The 19,914-nt window shown below is 39.0% G+C and overlaps 1 protein-coding gene across 1 annotated transcript in view; it reads right to left on the bottom strand.

Moving 5' to 3' along the window:
- Window positions 1-18,048, bottom strand: part of ZCWPW2 (zinc finger CW-type and PWWP domain containing 2) — a 154,778-nt gene extending 136,730 nt beyond the window's left edge. Inside the window, exon 1 of the mRNA XM_053715743.1 lies at window positions 17,747-18,048. Within this exon, the coding sequence (XP_053571718.1) occupies window positions 17,747-18,048 (302 nt within the window). The remainder of the gene's footprint in view (window positions 1-17,746) is intronic.
- Between the last annotated feature and the right edge of the window lie 1,866 nt (window positions 18,049-19,914).

The raw sequence follows: 19,914 nt of genomic DNA, 5'->3' as shown, positions 1-19,914 counted from the left end.
AAACGTCATCATGCCTAATGCTGGTGTATAGGGCAGAGACGTCACAGGTGGCTAAAAGCATATTATCCTCCCATGTCAGATCTTTAAAAATTCTTAAGACATCTGTAGAGTCTTTAAGAAAACTAGGTAAATTCCTTACATAACTTTGTAAATAAAAATCTATGTATTCAGACAAATTAGAGGTGATAGATTCAATGCCTGATATGATAGGCCTCCCTGGTGGGTCTAGTATTGACTTGTGGATTTTTGGTAAACAATATAATAAAGGGATACGTGGAGTGTTTTGTATTAAATAATCAGCTTCTTTTTCATTTAAAATATTAGTATCTTTAGCCTTATCGATTAAATTTCTTATTTCAGATTTAAACTTCTCTGTAGGATCCCTTAATAGTACTTCATATGTATCAGTCCCGGAGTAACTTATTACCCATGTTTACATAATTTGCCTTATCCATTAGAACAATTCCACCACCCTTATCCGCAGGTTTCACCACTATTTCATTATTATTTTCCAATTCCTTAATTTCAGCTAGTTGTTTTTTAGATAGATTCCATTTAATTTTACCTAGTTTGTTTACATTAATATTTTGAATATCTTTAGTTACTAACTTTTCAAATGTTTCTAAATGGCATCCCTTGATATGTTTAGGATAGACATTTGACTTCCTTTTTAGATTTGTGTGAATATATCTATCCTCATCTGATTTTATAGTTGGTGGTCTCTCAAAAGGACTTCTTAAAAACCATTTTTTTACAGTAAGATTTTTAATATATTTATGTGCATCAATAAAAACTTCGAATTTATTCATTCTTTTGGAAGGTGCAAAAGATAAGCCTTTATTTAAAACCTCTACCTGCTTCTCTGTCAATTCAATCTTGCTGAGGTTGTAAATTCCACTTTTTTATTACTCATTCCTTCTTTACTTTCCTTATGTTTGTTTGTTAAAACCTTTGATTTTTTACTCGTCTGTAAACCTCTTCCTCTATTCCCCCTTCTTCTGAAGCCCTTCTTTTCCTTTGAAGTAGAAGAAGTGACCACTACCCATAAAAGGCAGGGACAGGAACAAAATAGAGAAAGTGCTTCTAACACTCATTTTTTAGGCGAAGGCAATCAGCAAAGAGGTCATACACCACACAGGGGGGAAAGCAATCAAAGGAAAAGAAGGGCTTCAGAAGAAGGGGGAATAGACGAAGAGGTTTACAGACGAGTAAAAAATCAAAGGTTTTAACAAACAAACATAAGGAAAGTAAAGAAGGAATGAGTAATAAAAAAAGTGGAATTTACAACCTCAGCAAGATTGAATTGACAGAGAAGCAGGTAGAGGTTTTAAATAAAGGCTTATCTTTTGCACCTTCCAAAAGAATGAATAAATTCGAAGTTTTTATTGATGCACATAAATAAATTAAAAATCTTACTGTAAGAAAATGGTTTTTAAGAAGTCCTTTTGAGAGACCACCAACTATAAAATCAGATGAGGATAGAAATATTCACACAAATCTAAAAAGGAAGTCAAATTTCTATCCTAAACATATCAAGGGATGCCATTTAGAAACATTTGAAAAGTTAGTAACTAAAGATATTCAAAATATTAATGTAAACAAACTAGGTAAAATTAAATGGAATCTATCTAAAAAACAACTAGCTGAAATTAAGGAATTGGAAAATAATAATGAAATAGTGGTGAAACCTGCGGATAAGGGTGGTGGAATTGTTCTAATGGATAAGGCAAATTATGTAAACATGGGTAATAAGTTACTCCGGGACAGTGATACATATGAAGTACTATTAAGGGATCCTACAGAGAAGTTTAAATCTGAAATAAGAAATTTAATCGATAAGGCTAAAGATACTAATATTTTAAATGAAAAAGAAGCTGATTATTTAATACAAAACACTCTACGTATCCCTTTATTATATTGTTTACCAAAAATCCACAAGTCAATACTAGACCCACCAGGGAGGCCTATCATATCAGGCATTGAATCTATCACCTCTAATTTGTCTGAATACATAGATTTTTATTTACAAAGTTATGTAAGGAATTAACCTAGTTTTCTTAAAGACTCTACAGATGTCTTAAGAATTTTTAAAGATCTGACATGGGAGGATAATATGCTTTTAGCCACCTGTGACGTCTCTGCCCTATACACCAGCATTAGGCATGATGACGGTTTAGAGGCAGTGAAGTTCTTTTTAGACTCAGAATCCAAACTTGAAGCAGTACAGAAACAGTTTATTTTAGATGGGATAAAATTTATCCTTAATCATAATTATGTCTAGTATGAAAGTAAATTTTATTTGCAAAAATGTGGAACGGCAATGGGGACCAGATTTGCCCCCAGTTATGCAAACCTATTTATGGGTTTGTGGGAAAGGATCTTTTTAGATTCTACAGATCTGGGGGCAAATCTGGTCCTTTTTAAACGTTATATAGATGATATTATAATTGTTTGGCGAGGGTCAGTTGAAGATTTAGAATGGTTTTTCTCCAGGATGAACAATAATGAGAAAAACTTAAAGTTTACATATGAAAAAAGTAAAGAAAAAACAGAATTTATGTTTACCTGATAAATTACTTTCTCCAACGGTGTGTCCGGTCCACGGCGTCATCCTTACTTGTGGGATATTCTCTTCCCCAACAGGAAATGGCAAAGAGCCCAGCAAAGCTGGTCACATGATCCCTCCTAGGCTCCGCCTACCCCAGTCATTCGACCGACGTTAAGGAGGAATATTTGCATAGGAGAAACCATATGGTACCGTGGTGACTGTAGTTAAAGAAAATAAATTATCAGACCTGATTAAAAAAACCAGGGCGGGCCGTGGACCGGACACACCGTTGGAGAAAGTAATTTATCAGGTAAACATAAATTCTGTTTTCTCCAACATAGGTGTGTCCGGTCCACGGCGTCATCCTTACTTGTGGGAACCAATACCAAAGCTTTAGGACACGGATGAAGGGAGGGAGCAAATCAGGTCACCTAAATGGAAGGCACCACGGCTTGCAAAACCTTTCTCCCAAAAATAGCCTCAGAAGAAGCAAAAGTATCAAACTTGTAAAATTTGGTAAAAGTGTGCAGTGAAGACCAAGTCGCTGCCCTACATATCTGATCAACAGAAGCCTCGTTCTTGAAGGCCCATGTGGAAGCCACAGCCCTAGTGGAATGAGCTGTGATTCTTTCGGGAGGCTGCCGTCCGGCAGTCTCGTAAGCCAATCTGATGATGCTTTTAATCCAAAAAGAGAGAGAGGTAGAAGTTGCTTTTTGACCTCTCCTTTTACCGGAATAAACAACAAACAAGGAAGATGTTTGTCTAAAATCCTTTGTAGCGTCTAAATAGAATTTTAGAGCGCGAACAACATCCAAATTGTGCAACAAACGTTCCTTCTTTGAAACTGGTTTCGGACACAGAGAAGGTACGATAATCTCCTGGTTAATGTTTTTGTTAGAAACAACTTTTGGAAGAAAGCCAGGTTTAGTACGTAAAACCACCTTATCTGCGTGGAACACCAGATAAGGAGGAGAACACTGCAGAGCAGATAATTCTGAAACTCTTCTGGCAGAAGAAATTGCAACTAAAAACAAAACTTTCCAAGATAATAACTTAATATCAACGGAATGCAAGGGTTCAAACGGAACCCCCTGAAGAACTGAAAGAACTAAATTGAGACTCCAAGGAGGAGTCAAAGGTTTGTAAACAGGCTTAATTCTAACCAGAGCCTGAACAAAGGCTTGAACATCTGGCACAGCAGCCAGTTTTTTGTGAAGTAACACCGACAAGGCAGAAATCTGTCCCTTCAGGGAACTTGCAGATAATCCTTTTTCCAATCCTTCTTGAAGGAAGGATAGAATCCTAGGAATCTTAACCTTGTCCCAAGGGAATCCTTTAGATTCACACCAACAGATATATTTTTTCCAAATTTTGTGGTAAATCTTTCTAGTTACAGGCTTTCTGGCCTGAACAAGAGTATCGATAACAGAATCTGAGAACCCTCGCTTCGATAAAATCAAGCGTTCAATCTCCAAGCAGTCAGCTGGAGTGAAACCAGATTCGGATGTTCGAACGGACCCTGAACAAGAAGGTCTCGTCTCAAAGGTAGCTTCCAAGGTGGAGCCGATGACATATTCACCAGATCTGCATACCAAGTCCTGCGTGGCCACGCAGGAGCTATCAAGATCACCGACGCCCTCTCCTGATTGATCCTGGCTACCAGCCTGGGGATGAGAGGAAACGGCGGGAACACATAAGCTAGTTTGAAGGTCCAAGGTGCTACTAGTGCATCCACTAGAGCCGCCTTGGGATCCCTGGATCTGGACCCGTAGCAAGGAACTTTGAAGTTCTGACGAGAGGCCATCCGATCCATGTCTGGAATGCCCCACAGCTGAGTGACTTGGGCAAAGATTTCCGGATGGAGTTCCCACTCCCCCGGATGCAATGTCTGACGACTCAGAAAATCCGCTTCCCAATTTTCCACTCCTGGGATGTGGATAGCAGACAGGTGGCAGGAGTGAGACTCCGCCCATAGAATGATTTTGGTCACTTCTTCCATCGCTAGGGAACTCCTTGTTCCCCCCTGATGGTTGATGTACGCAACAGTTGTCATGTTGTCTGATTGAAACCGTATGAACTTGGCCCTCGCTAGCTGAGGCCAAGCCTTGAGAGCATTGAATATCGCTCTCAGTTCCAGAATATTTATCGGTAGAAGAGATTCTTCCCGAGACCAAAGACCCTGAGCTTTCAGGGATCCCCAGACCGCGCCCCAGCCCATCAGACTGGCGTCGGTCGTGACAATGACCCACTCTGGTCTGCGGAATGTCATCCCTTGTGACAGGTTGTCCAGGGACAGCCACCAACGGAGTGAGTCTCTGGTCCTCTGATTTACTTGTATCTTCGGAGACAAGTCTGTATAGTCCCCATTCCACTGACTGAGCATGCACAGTTGTAATGGTCTTAGATGAATGCGCGCAAAAGGAACTATGTCCATTGCCGCTACCATCAACCCGATCACTTCCATGCACTGAGCTATGGAAGGAAGAGGAACGGAATGAAGTATCCGACAAGAGTCTAGAAGCTTTGTTTTTCTGGCCTCTGTCAGAAAAATCCTCATTTCTAAGGAGTCTATTATTGTTCCCAAGAAGGGAACCCTTGTTGACGGGGATAGAGAACTCTTTTCCACGTTCACTTTCCATCCGTGAGATCTGAGAAAGGCCAGGACAATGTCCGTGTGAGCCTTTGCTTGAGGAAGGGACGACGCTTGAATCAGAATGTCGTCCAAGTAAGGTACTACAGCAATGCCCCTTGGTCTTAGCACAGCTAGAAGGGACCCTAGTACCTTTGTGAAAATCCTTGGAGCAGTGGCTAATCCGAAAGGAAGCGCCACGAACTGGTAATGTTTGTCCAGGAATGCGAACCTTAGGAACCGATGATGTTCCTTGTGGATAGGAATATGTAGATACGCATCCTTTAAATCCACCGTGGTCATGAATTGACCTTCCTGGATGGAAGGAAGAATAGTTCGAATGGTTTCCATCTTGAACGATGGAACCTTGAGAAACTTGTTTAAGATCTTGAGATCTAAGATTGGTCTGAACGTTCCCTCTTTTTTGGGAACTATGAACAGATTGGAGTAGAACCCCATCCCTTGTTCTCTTAATGGAACAGGATGAATCACTCCCATTTTTAACAGGTCTTCTACACAATGTAAGAATGCCTGTCTTTTTATGTGGTCTGAAGACAACTGAGACCTGTGGAACCTCCCCCTTGGGGGAAGTCCCTTGAATTCCAGAAGATAACCTTGGGAGACTATTTCTAGCGCCCAAGGATCCAGAACATCTCTTGCCCAAGCCTGAGCGAAGAGAGAGAGTCTGCCCCCCACCAGATCCGGTCCCGGATCGGGGGCCAACATTTCATGCTGTCTTGGTAGCAGTGGCAGGTTTCTTGGCCTGCTTTCCCTTGTTCCAGCCTTGCATTGGTCTCCAAGCTGGCTTGGCTTGAGAAGTATTACCCTCTTGCTTAGAGGACGTAGCACCTTGGGCTGGTCCGTTTCTACGAAAGGGACGAAAATTAGGTTTATTTTTTGCCTTGAAAGGCCGATCCTGAGGAAGGGCGTGGCCCTTACCCCCAGTGATATCAGAGATAATCTCTTTCAAGTCAGGGCCAAACAGCGTTTTCCCCTTGAAAGGAATGTTAAGTAGCTTGTTCTTGGAAGACGCATCAGCCGACCAAGATTTCAACCAAAGCACTCTGCGCGCCACAATAGCAAACCCAGAATTCTTAGCCGCTAACCTAGCCAATTGCAAAGTGGCGTCTAGGGTGAAAGAATTGGCCAATTTGAGAGCATTGATTCTGTCCATAATCTCCTCCAAAGGAGGAGAATCACTATCGACCGCTTTTATCAGATCATCGAACCAGAAACATGCGGCTGTAGCGACAGGGACAATGCATGAAATTGGTTGTAGAAGGTAACCTTGCTGAACAAACATCTTTTTAAGCAAACCTTCTAATTTTTTATCCATAGGATCTTTGAAAGCACAACTATCCTCTATGGGTATAGTGGTGCGTTTGTTTAAAGTGGAAACCGCTCCCTCGACCTTGGGGACTGTCTGCCATAAGTCCTTTCTGGGGTCGACCATAGGAAACAATTTTTTAAATATGGGGGGAGGGACGAAAGGAATACCGGGCCTTTCCCATTCTTTATTAACCATGTCCGCCACCCGCTTGGGTATAGGAAAAGCTTCTGGGAGCCCCGGCACCTCTAGGAACTTGTCCATTTTACATAGTTTCTCTGGGATGACCAACTTGTCACAATCATCCAGAGTGGATAATACCTCCTTAAGCAGAATGCGGAGATGTTCCAACTTAAATTTAAATGCAATCACATCAGGTTCAGCCTGTTGAGAAATGTTCCCTGAATCAGTAATTTCTCCCTCAGACAAAACCTCCCTGGCCCCATCAGACTGGGTTAGGGGCCCTTCAGAAATATTATTATCAGCGTCGTCATGCTCTTCAGTATCTAAAACAGAGCAGCCGCGCTTACGCTGATAAGTGTTCATTTTGGCTAAAATGTTTTTGACAGAATTATCCATTACAGCCGTTAATTGTTGCATAGTAAGGAGTATTGGCGCGCTAGATGTACTAGGGGCCTCCTGAGTGGGCAAGACTCGTGTAGACGAAGGAGGGAATGATGCAGTACCATGCTTACTCCCCTCACTTGAGGAATCATCTTGGGCATCATTGTCATTATCACATAAATCACATTTATTTAAATGAATAGGAATTCTGGCTTCCCCACATTCAGAACACAGTCTATCTGGTAGTTCAGACATGTTAAACAGGCATAAACTTGATAACAAAGTACAAAAAACGTTTTAAAATAAAACCGTTACTGTCACTTTAAATTTTAAACTGAACACACTTTATTACTGCAATTGCGAAAAAACATGAAGGAATTGTTCAAAATTCACCAAATTTTCACCACAGTGTCTTAAAGCCTTAAAAGTATTGCACACCAAATTTGGAAGCTTTAACCCTTAAAATAACGGAACCGGAGCCGTTTTGAACTTTAACCCCTTTACAGTCCCTGGTATCTGCTTTGCTGAGACCCAACCAAGTCCAAAGGGGAATACGATACCAAATGACGCCTTCAGAAAGTCTTTTCTAAGTATCAGAGCTCCTCTCACATGCGACTGCATGCCATGCCTCTCAAAAACAAGTGCGCAACACCGGCGCGAAAATGAGGCTCTGCTTATGCTTTGGGAAAGCCCCTAAAGAATAAGGTGTCTAAAACAGTGCCTGCCGATATTATTATATCAAAATACCCAGATAAAATGATTCCTCAAGGCTAAATATGTGTTAATAATGAATCGATTTAGCCCAGAAAAAGTCTACAGTCTTAATAAGCCCTTGTGAAGCCCTTATTTACGATCGTAATAAACATGGCTTACCGGATCCCATAGGGAAAATGACAGCTTCCAGCATTACATCGTCTTGTTAGAATGTGTCATACCTCAAGCAGCAAGAGACTGCTCACTGTTCCCCCAACTGAAGTTAATTGCTCTCAACAGTCCTGTGTGGAACAGCCATGGATTTTAGTGACGGTTGCTAAAATCATTTTCCTCATACAAACAGAAATCTTCATCTCTTTTCTGTTTCTGAGTAAATAGTACATACCAGCACTATTTCAAAATAACAAACTCTTGATTGAATAATAAAAACTACAGTTAAACACTAAAAAACTCTAAGCCATCTCCGTGGAGATGTTGCCTGTACAACGGCAAAGAGAATGACTGGGGTAGGCGGAGCCTAGGAGGGATCATGTGACCAGCTTTGCTGGGCTCTTTGCCATTTCCTGTTGGGGAAGAGAATATCCCACAAGTAAGGATGACGCCGTGGACCGGACACACCTATGTTGGAGAAAATTATATTCTTAGATTTGGAAATTAATATATAATACATGGAAAACAAATATTCCAAGGAATCAGTTTAAAAGAATAAGAAAAAATTGTCAAGAAGAGGTTGATTTCTTATGTCAGTCAGAAATTTTGGAAAATACATTTTTAGAAAGGGGATATAGTACTGACCTCATCAACCAATCTAAGAAAGAGGCCCTAGAAACAAGTAGAGATAATCTATTAGCTGCGAAACCCAAAAAGAGAGATATTAATGTAGAAAATAAGGATGTTTTTATTCCATTTATCACTAAATATAACAGTGAAGTTCATAATATTGAGAAAATTCTATATAGGCACTGGCCGATCCTATTAGAAGATGAAGTTCTAGGTTCTGTTTTACCAAAAAAAACACAATTTGTATATAAGAAAAATAAAAATTGAAGAATATTTTAGCCCCCACAGATTTGAAGAGGAAGAAAACTACTGCCTCAAAGACAGATTTAGATCTAAGAGGGAATAGCCTCAATGGATTTTATCCGTGTTTAAAATGTAAGTCCTGTCAACATGCTAATAAAAGAAAAAGTTTTATTTCCACTAGAACAAAAAAAAGAGTATAAAATCAATGGGGTTTTCAGATGTACAGACACCAACATTATTTATCTGATAGAATGTTCGTGTGGGGCCCAATACATTGGTGAGTCCGAAAGGACTGCAAAAGACAGAATAAGAGAGCATTTAAATTCAATTGAAAATATGAATAATATAAGGAATCAGGACTTACCAGTTCCTAAACATTTTAAAACATGCAAAGGAGGAAATCTAAATCATTTTAAATATACCATCATAGATAAAGTAAGGCCAAACTGGAGAGGGAGCAATGTGAGGGATGAGCTTTTAAAATTAGAGGCCAAATGGATTTTCGATTTAAAAACTCTACACCCAGATGGATTGAACTTAGATTTCGATTTGGGTGTTTTTATGAAATCATTTTTACCAGTTTTATGAATCTCTATAATAGTAATGAATTTTATAGCTTTTCAAGAAATGGTTTTTAGATGATAGTACTTTTATTATTCTTTTGGATATATTATTATTGACATTTTAATTTTTGAATGGATTGTTTAAGTGCAATAATTTTTATAATTTTTATCACTCTAATCTCAATATATTTACTAATTGAGAAAAAGGTTTTTGGGGTTTTCACACTTTGGGGAGGTTTCTTCTATTCATTCCTATAGATATGAGAGGTGAATATGAGCATGAAATAAAAAGTATGTAAATGACCTTTTAAATGTGTTTTTTAAAAAATTAATGAATTATTATTTATCATTCAATTTTTAGATACTGTTTTTTCTTAGTACTTATAAGATAAACAGTTGTTCTGTTATTTATTTATTTTTTCATTTATTTCTCTATTTCCTCAACTTTTGAAAAAAGTTTCTTGTAATGTGCTCTTTTTTGTAATTTTAATTTTTGGGGGGTTTCTAGTTGTGAATATAAGTTTATATATAAGGACAATCATTATAGAGAGTTATCAAGTAAGACTGTAGATGCAGATATAAGAAATTGTGCATTTCTTAGACAAATACAAATGGAATGGCTATGCCTTTAAGAATTTGAAGATTTCCTGAGGGTATAAAAAGCCGGCATCTGTGACTCACAAACTGAGCTTGAAAAAGGAATTGAAACGCGTTGCTCAGTTGAACTATATCAATATTGAACATTGGTCACTTTATGAATTTGAATTTATGAATTTGAATTTGAATTTTAAACAACTTTTTTGCAGCTTTCTTGTAGTTTTTATCCACCTATCACAGGTGTATCCTGTTTTGGCGCCTTGATTCTAATATCGCCCTGGGCTACTCTCTGTAGTGAGCTGGTGTTAAGGCTGTGAGAAGAGCCTGTGTGGATCCTATACACACCGGGACACCTGTGTTTGATGAGAGTCGGGCGCGGCGCTGATCTTTCGGTACCTATGTGTAAGTACCGATATTTGTTTGTTGTATAAACTATATACACCAATTTCAAGTGGACGCTTCTGTCTCCCACCTAGACGCTGTTCAAGACCAGCTGGGAGGAATCAGAAGACTTTTCTTGCCTATCATCGTGCATTGTGCTTTTGTGGAAAGCTTGGGAAGGACATCATTTGGGACTTTCCTTTTGGGACTAATTACAAAGTTTCCATTTGAAGTCCTAAAAACTTACACCTTATTTTGTGATCATATTTGTCCTTTTATCAATTTATTTGTTTTTAATTTAGATGTGTTTTACAAGTTAGGGCCGGTCACTACCAATTGTATTAAATCAGTATTAAATAAATATTAGATTTATAATTATAACTATATTTTTAGGAAGAGTATTTTTAAATTGTTTATTTCATGTTTTTAAGCATTATAAATACAATATACATTTTAATCATATGTGTTTTTGTTTCATGTTTGTATTCACTACCAATCTAATTTAAATCGAACTATATGGGAATTAATTTTAACCCTTTGGTGTGAGGACCTATAAAAAATCTTTCTGCATTTGAATACATATAGATTTGTATTTATGCACATGGTTTAACGTTCAGAATTCTGAATTTACATTTAAAGTATCCCCCTTTTTAATTGTATACTTTAGCATCCACTTTGCGCACTTATATTCTGTATTAAATCTTAATTCTAACCAAAGCCTGGCTAAATGCCTGGACGTCTGGAACCTCTGCCAGACGCTTGTGCAAAAGAATAGACAGAGCAGAAATCTGTCCCTTTAAGGAACTAGCTGATAATCCTTTGTCCAAGCCCTCTTGGAGAAAAGACAATATTCTAGGAATCCTAACCTTACTCCATGAGTAATTCTTGGATTCACACCAATAAAGATATTTACTCCATATCTTGTGGTAGAGTTTCCTGGTAACAGGCTTTTGTGCCTGTATTAAAGTATCAATGACTGACTCGGAGAAGCCACGCTTTGATAGAATCAAGCGTCCAATCTCCATGCAGTCAGTCTCAGAGAAATTAGATTTGGATGATTGAAAGGACCTTGTATCAGAAGGTCCTGTCTTAGAGGCAGAGTCCATGGTGGAAAGGATGACATGTCCACTAGGTCTGCATACCAAGTCCTGCGTGGCCACGCAGGTGCTATCAGAATCACCGATGCTCTCTCCTGTTTGATTTTGGCAATCAGTCGAGGGAGCAGAGGAAACGGTGGAAACACATAAGCCAGGTTGAAGAACCAAGGCGCTGCTAGAGCATCTATCAGCGTCGGTTCTGGGTCCCTGGACCTGGATCCGTAACAAGGAAGCTTGGCGTTCTGGCGAGACGTCATGAGATCCAACTCTGGTTTGCCCCAACAATGAATCAACTGAGCAAACACCTCTGGATGGAGTTCCCACTCCCCTGGATGGAAAATCTGACGACTTAGAAAATCCGCCTCCCAGTTCTCCACGCCTGGGATATGGATTTCTGACAGGTGGCAAGAGTGGTACTCTGCCCAGCGAATTATATTTGAGACTTCTAACATCGCTAGGGAACTCCTGGTTCCCCCTTGATGGTTGATGTAAGCCACAGTCGTGATGTTGTCCGACTGAAATCTGATGAACCTCAGTGTTGCTAACTGAGGCCAAGCCAGAAGAGCATTGAATATCGATCTTAACTCCAGAATATTTATTGGAAGGAGTTTCTCCTCCTGAGTGCACGATCCCTGTGCCTTCAGGGAATTCCAGACTGCACCCCAACCTAGAAGGCTTTCATCTGTTGTTACAATTGTCCAATCTGGCCTGCGAAAGGTCATACCCTTGGACAGGTGTACCCGAGACAACCACCAGAGAAGAGAATCTCTGGTCTCTTGATCCAAATTTAGCAGAGGGGACAAATCTGTGTAATCCCCATTCCACTGACTCAGCATGCATAATTGCAGCGGTCTGAGATGAAGGCGCGCAAATGGCACTATGTCCATTGCCGCTACCATTAAGCCGATTACCTCCATACACTGATCTACCGAAGGGCGCGGAATGGAGTGAAGAACACAGCAAGCATTTAGAAGTTTTGATAACCTGGACTCCGTCAGGTAAATTTTCATTTCTACAGAATCTATAAGAGTCCCTAAGAAGGAGACTCTTGTGAGTGGGGATAGAGAACTCTTTTCCTCGTTCACTTTCCACCCGTGCGACCTCAGAAATGCCAGAACTATCTCTGTATGAGACTTGGCAACTTGAAAGCTTGACGCCTGTATCAGGATGTCGTCTAGACACGGAGCCACCGCTATGCCTCGCGGTCTTAGAACCGCCAGAAGTGAGCCCAGAACCTTTGTAAAGATTCTTGGGGCTGTAGCCAACCCAAAGGGAAGAGCTACAAATTGGTAATGCCTGTCTAGAAAGGCAAACCTTAGAAACCGATGATGATCTTTGATCTTTGTGAATCGGTATGTGAAGGTAGGCATCCTTTAAGTCCACTGTGGTCATGTACTGACCTTCTTGGATCATGGGTAGGATGGTCCGAATAGTTTCCATTTTGAAAGATGGAACTCTGAGGAATTTGTTTAAGATCTTTAGATCCAAAATTGGTCTGAAGGTTCCCTCTTTTTTGGGAACCACAAACAGATTCGAATAAAAACCCTGTCCTTGTTCCGTCCGCGGAACTGGATGGATCACTCCCATAACTAGGAGGTCTTGCACACAGCGTAGGAATGCCTCTTTCTTTATCTGATTTGCAGATAGCCTTGAAAGATGAAATCTCCCTTGTGGAGGGGAAGCTTTGAAGTCCAGAAGATATCCCTGAGATATGATCTCCAACGCCCAGGGATCCTGAACATCTCTTGCCCACGCCTGGGCGAAGAGAGAAAGTCTGCCCCCTACTAGATCCGTCGCCAGATAGGGGGCCGTTCCTTCATGCTGTCTTAGAGGCAGCAAAAAGAACTGAAATAGGTTGTGTTCCTCACAGCGTCTCCTCTGTATCCAACTAGCTCCCCAGAAAAAGTAAGACACCTAGTTTGTCTATAGATATTGAACAGTGTATAATTTAGAATCTAGGGAGCGCCTCAAAATACACATAGGAGACACTACACACTTATTATATTTAGGAATCGTTTACTTATTGTATTGTATGTTTTTAGTGTTTTAAATTTTGAAGATTGCATCTGTACCTGTTATATGGTTTTATTCATTTTTTATTGTACTCATGGATCCATGAATGACTTCTTTTTATATTTTTTACTCTTTTACACTTATGTATCACCACTCTGTTTGATACCATATAAGTTAATGTATAAGAGGATACACATCTAATAAGTTGAATAATTTCAACTCAATCTGATTGCAATTTCATATTTTTCACATTTTTTTACTGTTTTTATCGTGTATGTATAAATAAACCTGTGCATTTTCTCATAAATCTTATCAACGTTTTATGTGCATATATATCCCAGCCCACTTTGAGGCGCTCCCTAGATTCTAAATTATACACGATTCTAAATTATACACTGTCTTAGAGGCAGCAGCAGGCTTTCTGGCCTGCTTGCCTTTGTTCCAGGACTGGTTAGGTTTCCAGGCCTGCTTAGATTGAGCAAAAGTTCCCTCTTGTTTTGAAGCGGAGGAAGTTGATGCTGCACCTGCCTTGAAATTTCGAAAGGCACAAAAATTAGACTGTTTGGCCTTTGCTTTGGCCCTGTCCTGAGGAAGGGTGTGACCCTTACCTCCAGTAATGTCAGCAATAATTTCCTTCAAACCAGGCCCGAATAAGGTCTGCCCCTTGAAAGGAATGTTGAGTAATTTAGACTTCGAAGTCACGTCAGCTGACCAGGATTTAAGCCATAGCGCCCTACGCGCTTGGATGGCGAATCCAGAATTCTTAGCCGTTAGTTTAGTCAAATGAACAATGGCATCAGAAACAAATGAGTTAGCTAGCTTAAGTGTTCTAAGCTTGTCAATAATTTCAGTCAATGGAGCTGTATGGATGGCCTCTTCCAGGGCCTCAAACCAGAATGCCGCCGCGGCCGTGACAGGTGCAATGCATGCAAGGGGCTGTAAAATAAAACCTTGTTGAATAAACATTTTCTTAAGGTAACCCTCCAATTTTTTATCCATTGGATCTGAAAAAGCACAACTGTCCTCAGCCGGGATAGTAGTACGCTTTGCTAAAGTAGAAACTGCTCCCTCCACCTTAGGGACCGTCTGCCATAAGTCCCGTGTAGTGGCGTCTATTGGAAACATTTTTCTAAATATAGGAGGTGGGGAAAAAGGCACACCCGGTCTATCCCACTCCTTGCTAATAATTTCTGTAAGCCTTTTAGGTATAGGAAAAACATCAGTACACACCGGTACCGCATAGTATTTATCCAGCCTACACAATTTCTCTGGTACTGCAACTGTGTTACAGTCATTCAGAGCAGCTAATACCTCCCCAAGCAACACATGGAGGTTCTCAAGCTTAAATTTAAAATTAGAAATCTCTGAATCAGGATTCCCCGAATCAGAGATGTCACCCACAGACTGAAGCTCTCCGTCCTCATGATCTGCATACTGTGACGCAGTATCAGACATGGCCCTTACAGCATCTGCGCACTCTGTATTTCTCCTAACCCCAGAGCAATCGCGCTTGCCTCTTAATTCAGGCAACCTGGATAATACCTCTGACAGGGTATTATTCATGATTGCAGCCATGTCCTGCAAGGTAATCGCTATGGGCGTCCCTGATGTAATTGGCGCCATATTAGCGTGCGTCCCTGAGCGGGAGGCGAAGGGTCTGACACGTGGGGAGAGTTAGTCGGCATAACTTCCCCCTCATCAGAATCTTCTGGTGATATTTCTTTTATAGTTAAAGACTGATCTTTACTGTTTAAGGTGAAATCAATACATTTAGTACACATTCTCCTATGGGGCTCCACCATGGCTTTCAAACATAATGAACAAGTAGTTTCCTCTGTGTCAGACATGTTTAAACAGACTAGCAATGAGACTAGCAAGCTTGGAAAACACTTTAAACAAGTTTACAAGCAATATAAAAAACGTTACTGCACCTTTAAGAAACACAAATTTTGTCAAAATTTGAAATCACAGTGAAAAAAGGCAGTTACACTAACGAAATTTTTACAGTGTATGTAACAAGTTAGCAGAGCATTGCACCCACTTGCAAATGGATGATTAACCCCTTAATACCCAAAAAATAATTAAAGACAAAAACGTTTTTTTTTTGTTGTTTTTTTGTTTTTTTTCAAACAGTCACAACAACTGCCACAGCTCTACTGTGGCTTTTTACCTCCCTCAAAAACGACTTTGAAGCCTTTTGAGCCCACCAGAGATGTCCTGGATCATGCAGGAAGAAGCTGGATGTCTGTGTCTGTATTTTTTGCTGTGCAAAAAAACGGCAAAATAGGCCCCTCCCACTCATATTACAACAGTGGAAAGCCAAAGGAAACTGTTTCTAGGCCAAATTCAAGCCAGCCATGTGGAAAAAAACTAGGCCCCAATAAGTTTTATCACCAAATAAATATAAAAACGATTAAACATGCCAGCAAACGTTTTATATTACATTTTTATAAGAGTATGCATCTCTATTAATAAGCCTGATACCAGTCGCTCTTACTGCATTTAAGGCTTTACTTACATTAGTTCGGTATCAGCAGCATTTTCCAGCAAATTCCATCCCTAGAAAAATATTAACTGCACATACCTTATTGCAAGAAAACCTGCACGCCATTCCCTCTCTGAAGTTACCTCACTCCTCAGAATATGTGAGAACAGCCATGGATCTTAGTTACTTCTGCTAAGATCATAGAAAACGCAGGCAGATTCTTCTTCTAAATTCTGCCTGAGATAAACAGTACACTCCGGCATCATTTAAAAATAACAAACTTTTGATTGAAGAATAAACTAAGTATAAAACACCACACTCCTCTTACGACCTCCATCTTGGTTGAGGCTTGCAAGAGAATGACTGGATGTGACAGTTAGGGGAGGGGCTATATAGCAGCTCTGCTGTGGGTGATCCTCTTGCAACTTCCTGTTGGGAAGGAGAATATCCCATAAGTAATGGATGATCCGTGGACTGGATACACTTAACAAGAGAAATATATATTACAGGGCTTTCTGGCCCAGTTGGAGTCAGTGTACAGCTCATAAATTTAGTTGCCACTCTATATTAGTTATTTATCCTAATGACAGGTAATTGATAAATGATTTGGTTCCAAAAGTGGCCTATTTCATCCCCCAATATACACCTTAATTTTGCTTTTCCAGTGTAGGTGGTCCAAAAGTGGCTACAATAATCATTAGGGGATTCCTTTATATTTTAACTTTTATAGTATTCTTTAGGGGGTTATTGAATATTATATAAAATTGTGAGGTTAGCATTGTACAGATTGCTACAGTAGACAGCTATAATAATAATTGTAGAAGGAATATGTTAATATACTTGTAAATGCTATCTTCATGTCTATTTTTGGAGAATTGTCTCTGTGGCTTATTCACCTTTGTATTTCAAACCTCAATAAAAAAGAGGGACCCATGGCTCCTACTGCAACAGGCATCCCTTCTCCAGCACTACCGACACTCCTGATACTCTGTGTAGCATGGCCCGAAGTGTGCTGCTCATCCTGATTTCTTCTACACACAGAGTTGTAGCTTACTTAAAGGTACATAAAACAGATTTTTTTTCCATTCATGATTAAGGAAGAGAATGCAATTTTAAACAACTTTGCAATTTACTTCTATTATCTAATTTGCCTCATTCTTTTGATATCTTTTGTTGAAAAGCATAGCTAAATAGGCTCAGTAGCTGCTGATTGGTGGCTGCACATAGATGCCTCGTATGATTGGCTCACCCATGTGCATTGCTATTTCTTCAACAAAGGATAGCTAAAGATTAAAGCAATTTAGATAATAGACGTAAATTGGAATGTTGTTTAAAATTGTATTCTCTATCTGAATCATGAAAGATAAATGTTGGGTTTCATGTCCCTTTAATGTGAATGTAGCACGGCTCCGACGCCACCAAATATTATTACAGAGTTTGATCAAAAAGAATCTGTTGATGCTGTTTTTGTTTTTTTTCAATCTCATCCATTTACTAAGTTACAACAATTAATGTAAACAGCGATATTTCTAATACAACTCTTGCAGATAGTATTGAACTATAAAACTCAGAAAAACGTTATGTTAAAAAACAAGTAATAAGCATTTTTAGCCTATTCATGTCCAGAAGTATAAATAGCAAAAATATAGGTAAAAACTTCTATGAGTTATTCATTATAATATTATAGTTATTTAAAGATCAACAAATATTGGAGAATATATAAAATAAGCTCAGCACTGTAATTCAGTTTCAGCAAGTCAAATATTTTAAACGAAATATTTACCAGTTTTAGATATTAAACTCACCAAGGCCATGGATGTAGCTTTGCATTAACTAAGCTTCCCATAGTAACTGTTGAGTGAAGAATCCTTATACCATTTTGAAAGAATTGTGACTCATCAGGAAAATGTTCTTCGGGAACAGAACAATCATTAAAGTGAGGATCTGGACTTAAATTGCAGTACCAAGGTCTGTTAAGATCAAATTGTGAAGCATCCTTTTTTGATAACAATCTCCATTTAAGACAACCAGCATTTTCACACAGCAACCACATTTTGTCTAAATAAAAGTTGATTTTTGATGATTGGCTTTCAAATTGATCTTCCATTGTGAATTTTTTTACATGTGAAGCTTTCTGAAAAGTAAAATCAGTTAAATTGCTATAATAGTTAATGAGCCAATTATATTGTCACATCACACAAGCACTTTTCTCCGATTTTCAAGTACAGCAACACCACAAGTTGCTGAACATCTTTTACAAAGAATGAAGTATCAGTACATTTAAAGAACCATGTCCTCTATCAATGTATTACATTACATTCTAACACCACTTTTAAAAAGTTCAGCACTGTACTAAAACTAACCTTATTAAACTAATACATTACTTACACAATACAAAGTTGAGATTGAAAGAGTTTACCAATGGCTTCTACTAGAAACTCTGGGCACCTTTAAAATATGTAATACAGTCTTAACAATCTCTGGCACAATATTTCCACAACAATTACTCTATTCTGAGGTACATTAATAATAAGATAGAGCTTGGAATTTTAAACAACTTTGGGCCAGATTACAAGTGGAGCACTAAGTATATTGCTTGCTCACTCCACTTTGTAATACCAACGCATGATAATGTGCACTGGTATGCATTCACATTGCTAGGAAGCACTGAGTTCACAAGAGCGCGCTTCCATAGGCTCTTATGGGAGCCTAATTCTGATGCCGTCACAGACGGCATCAGAACCTCACACAGTGAAGGGGCTAAGTAGCTCAGCGATAGGCAGCATTTTTAAATATATATGTATTTGATTATATACATATATATATTTATGTGTTAATATGTGTATATATACACATATTAACACATTAAAGGGACATTAAACACTAAATACATGCTAGATAGAATGATGCATTCAAAGAAAAGATTAGTCCATGACTAACATGTAGATGTATTTTTTAAAGTTTCATTAGTTGTTTTAAAAGTGACAAAATAAGTTAAAATTTTTAGTGTCTATAAAACACTGGGAGCTGCCATGTTGTAACTTGTGTTACCTTCTCTGCTGTGGCCAATTAGGGACAGTTATACATAGGTCATTAGAGTGTGCAGCCAATGGCTGTGTGGAATATAACAGTGTTCTGCACTTCCATTTCTAACAGGAACTGAAAAGCTCACAATTTCAGAATGGACTTACAGGCAAATAGGACAAAATAAATAATTAAAGTATATTGCAGACTTCTTTTTATATATGTGATTTATCATTTTATATTACTATCTCAAAGTGAGTAATGTCCCTTTAACATATATAATTATATACATTATATATATATATATATATATATTTACATTGCAGTCTATGGGAGCAGACAGTTCCCATAGACCGCAATGTAAAAGCACTTTTTTTTTTTTTTTTTTTTCTCTAACACTCCACTCCCCCCAACTTTAGACCCCAAAAACTGTCTAATGCAGTTGTTTTTAATTTTAAAAAAATGCTACTTTTTTATTAAAAACTACAATGTCCTCTATTTTAAGGGAATTTGGGGCAGTTTTACAAAATCAACCAGAGATCTAATCTCTGGTTAATTTTTAGAGCGCTAATTGTTACAGTGAGCTTGCCCATAAAAGGGCCTTTTGTAGGGCATTGCCCTAAGTTAAACAGCTCTTTTACCTGTAAAAAAATACAAAGTCCCCCCAACAGTAAAACCCTCCACCCAACCAACCCCCCAAAATAAAAAAACCTAACTCTAAAAAATCCTTAACTACCCATTGCCCCTAAAGGGGCATTTGTATGGGCATTTCCTTTAAAAGTGCATTCAGGTTTTTTTCACTGCCCTTAAAAGGGCATTCAGCTCTTTTCCAAGTGCCCATCCCTTATTTAAAAAAAAACTAACACTAACCCCAGAATATCTACTCACGGTTCCTGAAGTCCGGACAACTATCTTCATCCAGGCGCGAGAAGTCTTCATCCAGGCAGCA

The sequence above is a fragment of the Bombina bombina genome, chromosome 5 (assembly GCF_027579735.1).
Source record: "Bombina bombina isolate aBomBom1 chromosome 5, aBomBom1.pri, whole genome shotgun sequence".
Lineage (NCBI taxonomy): Eukaryota > Metazoa > Chordata > Amphibia > Anura > Bombinatoridae > Bombina > Bombina bombina.
Note: the sequence above shows the minus strand (reverse complement) of the source record. Positions and strands in the feature narration are given on the sequence as shown.